General features: G+C 42.1%; 1 protein-coding gene and 1 non-coding gene across 2 annotated transcripts in view; both read right to left on the reverse strand.

The window, feature by feature from the left end:
- Positions 1-10,000, reverse strand: part of LOC123505608 (nicotinamide phosphoribosyltransferase-like) — a 38,359-nt gene that overhangs the window by 10,852 nt on the left and 17,507 nt on the right. Inside the window, exons 4-8 of the mRNA XM_045257138.1 lie at positions 9,114-9,242; positions 8,637-8,756; positions 8,304-8,384; positions 7,698-7,860; positions 1,565-1,722 (exon numbers count right to left, since the gene is read on the reverse strand). Of these exons, the coding sequence (XP_045113073.1) occupies positions 1,565-1,722; positions 7,698-7,860; positions 8,304-8,384; positions 8,637-8,756; positions 9,114-9,242 (651 nt within the window). The remainder of the gene's footprint in view (positions 1-1,564; positions 1,723-7,697; positions 7,861-8,303; positions 8,385-8,636; positions 8,757-9,113; positions 9,243-10,000) is intronic.
- Positions 7,432-7,505, reverse strand: Trnav-cac. The gene has a single exon. It is a non-coding gene; the product is annotated as a tRNA-Val (tRNA).

Consider the following 10,000-nt stretch of genomic DNA (forward strand, 5'->3'; position numbering starts at 1 on the left):
TCTACGGAACGAGCTCAGAGCTCATTATTTCCGATCTTCGGATAGGCCTGAGACCAGGCACACCCCACACACCGGGATAACAAGGTCACAACTCCTCGATTTACATTCCGTATCTACTCACTGCTAGGTGAACAGGGGTTACACGTGAAAGGAGTGTGTGTGTGTGTGTGTGTGTGTGTGTGTGTGTGTGTGTGTGTGCCATGTTTTTTTTTTTTTCACAACAGTGTAACTGTGTGTGTGTGTGTGTGTGTGTGTGTGTGTGTGTGTGTGTGTGTGTGTGTGTGTGTGTAATTCACCTCGGTTGCCTGCTGGTCACCCAGCCAGTCTTCCCCATTACGGAGCGAGCTCAGAGCTCATAGACCGATCTTCGGGTAGGACTGAGTCCACATTACACACAACACACACCGGGAAAGCGAGGCCACATCTCCTCGAGTTACATCCCGTACATACTTGATGCTAGGTGAACATTAAGAGGCTTGCCTATTTGTCTGTGTGTGTGTGTGTGTGTGTGTGTGTGTGTGTGTGTGTGTAATTTACCTCGGTCGTCTGCTGGTCATGCAGCCAGCCTTCCCCATTACGGAGCGAGCTCAGAGTTCATAGACCGATCTTCGGGTAGGACTGAGTCCACATTACACACAACACACACCGGGAAAGCGAGGCCACATCTCCTCGAGTTACATCCCGTACATACTTGTTGCTAGGTGAACATTAAGAGGCTTGCCCATTTGCCTAGCCGCACCCGGGACTCGAACACGGGCCTTTTCGGCTGTGAACCGAGCGTGCCAACAACAACACAGGCACGGACACTATGTATGTGTGTGTGTGTGTTTCATTGTTTGATCTGTTGCAGTCTCTGACGAGACAGCCAGACGTTAACCTACGGAACAAACTCAGAGCTCATTATTGCCGATCTTCGGATAGGCCTGAGACCAGGCACACACCACACACCGGGACAACAAGGTCACAATTTACATTCGATTTACATCCCGTACCTACTCACTGCTAGGTGAACAGGGGCTACACGTGAAAGGAGAGACACCCAAATATCTCCACCCGGCCGGAGAATCGAACCCCGGTCCTCTGGCTTGTGAAGTCAGCGCTCTAACCACTGAGCTACCGGGCGTGTAGTGTGTGTGTGTGTGTGTGTGTAATTCACTGTTTGATCTGCTGCAGTCTCTGACGAGACAGCCAGACGTCACCCTACGAAACGAGGTCAGAGCTCATTGTTTCCGATCTTCGGATAGGCCTGAGACAGGCACACACCACACACCGAGACAACAAGGTCACAACTCCTCGATTTACATCCCGTACCTACTCACTGCTAGGTGAACAGGGGCTACACGTGAAAGGAGACACACCCAAATATCTCCACCCGGCCGGGGAATCGAACCCCGGTCATCTGGATTGTGAAGCCAGCGCTCTAACCACTGAGCTACTGGGCCGTGTGTGTGTGTGTGTGTGTGTGTGTGTGTGTGTGTGTGTGTGTGTGTGTGTGTGTGTGTGTAATTCACCCAGCCAGTCTTCCCCATTACGGAGCGAGCTCATAGCTCATAGTTCCCTTCACCTTGAGGACTACATCTTTGGGGTCGCCACTGTCAGGCCTGAGGTACACACAGCCGCCTCTCTGCCCTCTTTCCAGCACCAGTTCCTTCAGCTCCCCACCCCACATCTCCTCCAGGCACTTCCAGATGTCGTATGAGTCACATACACACCCTGCATCTCCTGATGAGAGAGAGAGAGAGAGAGAGAGAGAGAGAGAGAGAGAGAGAGAGAGAGAGAGAGAGAGAGAGAGATTAGGTATACAGTAATCATTCACATAAAAAAAAAATGCAAGAAATTCACTTCCCACCAAAGGTTGCAAAACGTGATATATAGTGATAGCAGCAGTGATACAAATAGTTAATAAAACAAAGCATAGCCATAGGAATAGGTATCAACAATTGGTTTCATTTTTTAAGAATAACTCTACAGGCTGATGAATTTGATTGTTGCTTCACACCTCTTGCTAAGTTTTATTTTTATTTTATTTTATGTATTCATTTATTTTTTATTTTATTTATTTTATTTATTTATTTTTTTTTGTTTGTTTGTTTGTTTGTGTAATTCATTACAGACGTCTGCTGGTCACCCAGCAAGCCTTCCCCATTACAGAGCGAGCTCAGAGCTCATAAACCGATCTTCGGGTAGGACTGAGACCGCAACACACTCCACACAGCGGGAAAACGAGCCGGGAAAACAGTAAATAGGTACATCCCGTACCTATTTACTGCTAGGTGAGCAGGGACTACACATTAAGAGGCTTGACCATGTGCCTCGCCGCTTTCCGGAATTCGAACCCGGATCCTCTCTGTTGTGAACCAAGCGTGCTAACCACTACACTATGTGGTATGTGTATTACACTACGCGGTGTGTGTGTGTATTTACCTAGTTGTAGTTTTACAGGGCCCTGGGCTTTATGTTCGTGTGGCCCCGTCTCCATATCTACACTTATCCAACTTTTCTTTAAAACTATGCACACTCGTTGCTGACACTACTTCTTCACTCAAACTGTTCCAAGTCTCAACACATCTCTGCGGGAAACTATATTTTTTAACATCTCTCAGACATCTTCCTTCTCAGCTTTTTACTATGCGATCTTGTGCTTCGATGTCATATTCTTCTCTCAGGATCAGTTTCTCATTATCCACTTGGTCCATTCCGTTGATCAATTTATAAACTTGTATCAGATCTCCTCTCTCTTCTCTGTTCCAGGGTTGGTAGATCCATAGCCTTTAGTCTCTCCTCATATGTCATCCCTTCAAATTCTGGAACCATTCTTGTAGCCATTTTTGTAGTCTCCAATTTCCTTATGTGTTTCTTTTATGGGGTCCACACTACTCCTGCATATTCCAATCTGGGTCTTATTATAGTACTTATCAATTTCTTCATCATTTCTTTGTCCATGTAGTGAAATGCTAATCCAATATTCCTTAGCAAATTATATGTTTCTCTAAAAATTCTATCAATATGGCTTACTGGTTGATTGTTTTCTTCCATCGTCACTCCTAAGTCCTTTTCCTTTTTACTTTCTCCAGTTCTACTCCATCTCCCATCTTATAGATTCCCACAGGTCGTCTTTCACTCTTTCCCATTTCCATGACATGGCTTTTGTTCACATTGAATTCCATTTCCCACTTTTACTCCATTCCCAGATCTTATTTAGGTCTTCTTGCAGTATTTCACAATCCTCTTTTGCTTTATAACTCTGCACAGTTTCGTATCATCTGCAAACAGATTTATGTAGCTGTTCACTCCTTCTGGCATGTCGTTAATATAAATGAGGAAAAGTATTGGTGCCAATACTGACCCTGTGGCACTCCGCTTTCTACTGCTCTCCACTTGGACTTCATATCTTTAACTACCGTCCTTATTTCTCTCCCCCTCAAATAATTTTCTATCCATCTCAATGTGCTTCCTTTTAAGCCACCCTTCTCCTCTAACTTCCATAGTAATCTTGCATGTGGCACTTTGTCAAACGCCTTTTTTAAATCCAAATAAATACAGTCAACCCATCCCTCTCTCTCTTGTACTCTATCAACTATTCTAGAATAGAAACTCAATAAATTAGTTACACACGACCGTCTTTTCTAAAACCAAATTGGCTATTTGATATTAATTTGTTGTCTTCAAGGAACTCGATCCATTGTTTCTTTATTATTCTTTCACACATCTTGCATATTACACTAGTTAGTGATACCGGTCTGTAATTTAAAGGTTCTTCCTTCCTTCTGCTCTTATATATGGGAACCACCTCAGCTCTTTTCCATTCTACTGGTACTGTTCCATTTTCTATTGAGCATTTTATGATGTTGTATATAGGACTTGCTAGTTCTTCCCTACATTCTTTCAGTATTCTGCCTGAGACTTCATCTGGTCCCATTGCCTTCTCTTCATCCAGTTCCTTCATTAACTCTTTTATTTCAAGCTTGGTTACTTTAATCTCTTTCATATAGACTGTCTCTCTATTACCCTGTGGCCTTTCAAATTTGGATTCCTTAGTAAAGACCTCCTGGAATTTATTATTTAATAGTTCTGCCATACTTTTGGGTCTTCCACCATCCCGTTCTCTCCTTTTAACCTTTCTATTGTTTCTTTTGCCTAATTTTTCCATTTATGAATCTATAGAACAATTTTGGTTGCTCCTTACATTTTTCGACAATGTCCTTTTCAAAGTTCTTTTCCTCTTCCTTCCTCACCTTAACATATTTCTCGCTGCCTTGAAGTTTCTGGATTCTATTTCTCCTCCACCTTTTCCATGCTCCATCTCTTTTCTCCTTTGCCCTAGCACACCTTGCATTAAACCAATCTTTCTTTCCTTCTTCTTTAGGTCTATATTTTGGGACATATTCCTGACTCCTGTTTTGTATATTTCCAAAAATAAGTTATACTTCTCTTGCATCGTCTCTGAGTTTTCCATCTCCTCCAAGTTTACGTTTTAAAATAGTTCTTGAGATTCTCAATATCAGCCTTTCTGTAATTTAATCAGTCTCCTTTGTATGAATCGTCTCTATCTTCCTTTCCCTCTTCTATATCCATTTCTAATATTACATGGTCACTCTTTCCCAATGGGCACTTATATCTTATATCATCATTCATTTGTATACCCTTGTAAAAACTAGGTCCAATCTCGCCGGCTCGTCGTTTCCTCTGAATCTTGTGCATTCCTTTACTCTCTGGTCCATCATATTGTCTATCATAAGGTTCAGAAATCTTTCTCCCCAGGCTTCTTCCCCCATACCACTTTCATAATTTTCCCAGTCCACTTCTTTACAGTTGAAATCTCCTACTAATATCACTTTTCTCCTTTCTTTAACAATTCTCGTTAGACTCCTTATTGTGTCATCTATCATGTCTTTATATTCTTGATTGGTCCATGAATTTGTTTTTGGTGGCACATATGTTACAATGATTGTTAACTCTTTTTATTAATATGCATCTTAACATACAGTACTTCTGCTTTTCCTTCCCCACATTCCACTTGGTTTATCACTATCTCCTTCCTTAACATAATCATGACTCCTCCTCCTCCTTTACCCACTCTGTCTCTTCTCCATACATTATACCTATTATCCAAGTCTATTTTGATTGCCTCATTTAGTTTTGTTTCAGCCAGGCATACAATATCTGGATTTTCTTTCTTTATGTAATCTCTTAATTCTAATTTACTTGATAAAACCCCGTCTATGTTCGTATACATCATTTTTAGTCTCTTGCCTTTATCATTTTTAGTTAAACTTGTTCCACTTTTTTCTCTTCCTTCTCGTTTATATACCATTTCCTTATCCTGTCTCCTAGAATTCTCCAAAAAATGCCTTTTTTCCTCTTCTGACCTTTCATTTTTTTTCCCTTACTTCTGCCGCCAGTTCATTGTATCTCTTCCTTTCTTCCTCATTTCTATTTTTCTTTATATAGATATCCTTGCATCCTTCTGTTTCTCTAGTTTTGTTGTCCTATATAATATTTCTTCTGTTGCTGCTTGTGATTTTAGTAGTATTTTAATATTCTCGTTTTTCCTTCTTGATATGGTCCCATTCTGTTTATTTTTTCTACTTCCTCTTCTAAGTTCTGCCTATCTTCGTCGTTTAGATTCTACAGTAGGTCTTTGAATGATTTCATTTCTTCTTTTTTTCTTCTTGGTCTATATTTTATATTTTTTTCTTTTTTTCTGCAATTTCTCAAACAAGATTTTCTTTTGTCTTGAGGACTCCTATAATTTTGTTTGTCATATTTTCTTCTTTTTCTTTTAGTTGTTCTTGAATCACCTCCTGAAAATCAGCCTTATCTTTCTTATCTTGGACTCTCCATGCTTGTACTTCTTTTTTAATCACGTTCTGTACTCTTTCCTCTTCCTTGTTTACTAGATCTTTCAGCTTCTCTTTTTCTTTCTCGGCTTTACCGAGTCCTTCTTCCATCTGCTTTTTGTAGTTAGCTACTTCCTTTTTTAGTTCTTCGTTTTCCGCTCTTAGCCTAGCTTCGTTTTCTTCCACTTTTTTTTTATCCTTTCTCTCAGTTTTATAAACTCTTTTTCCTGTTCTTCAATCTCTTTCATTTCCATATTCTCCTTTATCAATTTATCTAGTTTACGTTCAACAGTCAACACTCTCTTAAGTAGTGAAGTATTCGCCGTATCGAAACCTTCGAATGCGCTCTCTCCCTCATCAACATAGTCATCATCAACTTTCATTCTTTCCCTAGTCTCATACCTGCATTTTGATGGAATCTCTTCTTTACTCATGATTCTTTAACAGTTGATTTCATGAAAAATGAGTCCAGACTACTTGCCCAGGCCACTGTAAATACTATACAATAGGAAGTGAAGATCAGCTAATTGTCTGAGCGACGCCAGTGCGTCCTTCCTCGACCGCGTCTGATGTGTGTGCATTAAACCAATCTTTATTTCCTTCTTCTTTAGGAGTGTAATTCACCTCAGTCGTCTGCTGGTCACCCAGCCAGTCTTCCCCACTACGGAGCGAGCTCAGAGCTCATAGACCGATCTTCGGGTAGGACTGAGACCACAACACACTCCACACACCGGGAAAGAGAGGCCACAACCCCTCGAGTTACATCCCGTACCTATTTACTGCTAGGTGAACAGGGGCCACACATTAAGAGGCTTGCCCATTTGCCTCGCGGCTTACCGGGACTCGAATTGTGAGTCGATTGTGAGTCGAGCGTGCTAACCACTACACTACGCGGTGTGTGTGTGTGTGTGTGTGTGTGTAATTCACCTCGGTCGTCTGCTGGTCACCCAGCCAGTCTTCCCCATTACGGAGCGAGCTCAGAGCTCATAGACCGATCTTCGGGTAGGACTGAGACCACAACACTCCACACACCGGGAAAGCGGTGTGTGTGTGTGTGTGTGTGTGTGTGTGTGTGTGTGTGTGTGTGTGTGTGTGTGTGTGTGTGTGGCAGTGCGTGCGTACGCCATGTATGTAGTACCTTTTTATACGATGCATTATACAAACTATTTCAACTGTCCGTGGTAACAGGCGTGCAAAATGTGAAAAAAAAAAAAAAAAAACATGTAACTCAGATTTTCCGATAACTTGAATTGGCCTCCCCTCCAATTGGTCCGACTTATGCTGGGATTACTTACTGTACCTCTATTTTATACATAATTTTACGGCCTCTGTCTTACTTCTATAGATAAATGCAGCTCAGTGTGTGTGTTTCACTGTTTGTTTGATCTGCTGCAGTCTCTGACGAGACAGCCAGACGTTACCCTATGGAACGAGCTCAGAGCTCATTATTTCCGATCTTCGGATAGGCCTGAGACCAGGCACACACCACACACCGGAACAACAAGGCCACAACTCCTCGATTTACATCCCGTTCCTACTCACTGCTAGGTGAACAAGGGCTACACGTGAAAGGAGACACACCCAAATATCTTCACCCGGCCGGGGAATCGAACCCCGGTCCTCTGGCTTGTGAAGCCAGCGCTCTAACCACTGAGCTACCGGGCGTGTGTGTGGTGTGTGTGTGTGTGTGTGTGTGTGTGTGTGTGTGTGTGTGTGTGTGTGTGTGTGTGTGTGTGTGTGTGTGTGTTTAGCTATACATAGTCATTCTTTTCAAATTTTGAAGACTTAAGTACTAGTGAATCAAAGCATGTTATGTTCCATTTTGAAAAGTGTGTGTGTGCATGTGTGTGTTGTTACCTTGATGGTAGGTATCCAGCATGTGGCGATGTGACTGCAGCTCCCTGTTCCTGCCCCATGATGTGACTGTAGAGTGCTCTGAAGAGGGCGTGGAATAACCTGCCACACCTTCCAGCCCATAGAACTTACGCAGGAGGGAGGTGCCTGCCACGGTGTCTGAGGACTGTGATGGGGAAATGAGAGGTGGAGTGTTAGAGAAAAAAGTAGTCATGGGTGTAGAAGAAAGATGAGGTGTTTATATACGAGATGGAGACAATGATAGTGATAAGAAAGTGATGGGGATAGGAAGATGGTGAGCAGGAGCAGGTGATGGAATATGTAGTCATGGGAACAGGAGGATGATGGGGTCCTTGACCGGGAGGTGACGGAGAAAAAGAAAACTGTAATATGAAAATGTCGGGGTGTTAATGATGATAATGACGTAGTAATTGAATGATGCTTGTAGGAAAGATGAGGAGGTGGTAGGGACAAGAAGATGACGATAGAGGGGTGTTGGGATTTTTAGTGACGGAGAATGTTAATAGGGCGAAGATGATGGGATGCTTTTTGGGTTTATATGTTAGGATAAGATTCATAGTCCCCCCCCCTCCTCTCTCTCTCACTCACTTTGAAACTGAGCATGTGAGCCGCCCCTCCCAAGGCCGCTGATTCCACTGAAGACACGCCGCGGTACCCAGCGTCATGCAGCTGAAAAGAATAGTAGTAATAGTGATAGATGTTTTTTGTTATTATAGTGGATATGAATTACATAGAATATGTCTTCATATGTAACGAAGGGAATTATAACATCTTTAAATAATAACAATAATAATGATGCGTAATAATAATGTAGAATAGCAGTTGACTGAAATATCCCTTGAATTACAAAAAAGATCTTTGAAACACTCCAACTTGTTGAGAGCTGATGAGGCGAAGTGGAGAAAATCGTTTCTTTCTCACCATGTACTCTGCCATCTCGTCAGTGTCGTGGGTGAGGTGCAGGTAGTGGGTGATGAGCTGGCGGTACACGCTGGAGGCTGTGGCAACCGTCATGGGGTACCATGCTTGCACCAGTATCGTCTGTTCAGAGAGATTTTTTTTTTTTTTTTATACACATGAACATCGATAGAAATTTCGTTATTGTTACACATGAAAGTAAAGATCAGCCCTTTGCTGAACGCGACTATTTTCAACAAAGGCCACAGCAATGATTAGTGATTACCCGTTATCAAGATCGTTTCTCCTGTTCGTAATGTAGAGATTTTTTCACTAAAACTGTAAAAAATAAATAAATAAATAAAAAAAGATAAATGAGTAAAATGAATAAAAAAAATTAACGAATAAACTATATTAAAGCAAAGTACTGTTGGCTTAGGTTTTGGAAAATAGTGAAGGTGCGGCCCGACGTGTTTCAGCATACAGTCCTCTGTGTCTCACCTCGAAGAAGTTGGTAAGCCATGGTACGGCAGGATCAGTGTTCTCGACGGTGAAAAGCACGTTCTTGGTGGGCAGCACGCTTCCCTCGGGCACAGCCTTGATGCGCAGCGGTAAGCGACCTCCGTGATGCTGAGAGAGAGAGAGAGAGAGAGAGAGAGAGAGAGAGTTTCTTTTAATTTTCTGCTTAGGCTGTTTCCGTATCATCCGTTGGCCTCCTCTAGTCACAATTTCACATCTGTATCTTATCCTAATTCTTCAAGATCCCCAAAAGCAGATGTGCCTTTGGCTTTTTGCCTCTGCCAGTTTGGAGAACATGACGACATATTGTGCTGATTTTCCTTGGAATGACTGTTGCCTCCATGTCAGAGATCCATCTGAGTGCTGAGCGCATAAGAGGTGATAGTCTGACATGGAGGCGTAATTCCTTACTCTATCTCTCAACCTAAACCTTCTAAATCTTGGTCTAACACAAGCTGTTCTCGTGGTATACATGATAGAGAGGATGCCCACAAGAAGTACTTGAGCCTTCCATGACTTAAATCTCATATACTCTTCTGCCCGGAATCATGCCAGGTCTGTTCTCTAACTTGCCAAAAACTCCCTTCAATAATAGAAAATGTCAAAATCTCTCAATATACAACTCCCATTGAGATTTCTGGCATCTGGCCATCTCCATTAGCTTTACTTCTTCATCCTTCCATCCTTTATTTCATCCTGATGGCACCACTGCCATCTCATCAGTCTCTAAAGCTGAGCTCTTCTCTCGAACCTTTGTTAAAAACTCATCCTCTCTAACTTTTCTTTTTATTTTCTAATATAATTTTCATTACTAATTCTACTTATTTCAGATTTCTCTACTTCTTTACATTTTTTTTTTCAATTTCCAT

The sequence above is a fragment of the Portunus trituberculatus genome, chromosome 18 (genome assembly GCF_017591435.1).
Source record: "Portunus trituberculatus isolate SZX2019 chromosome 18, ASM1759143v1, whole genome shotgun sequence".
NCBI lineage: Eukaryota > Metazoa > Arthropoda > Malacostraca > Decapoda > Portunidae > Portunus > Portunus trituberculatus.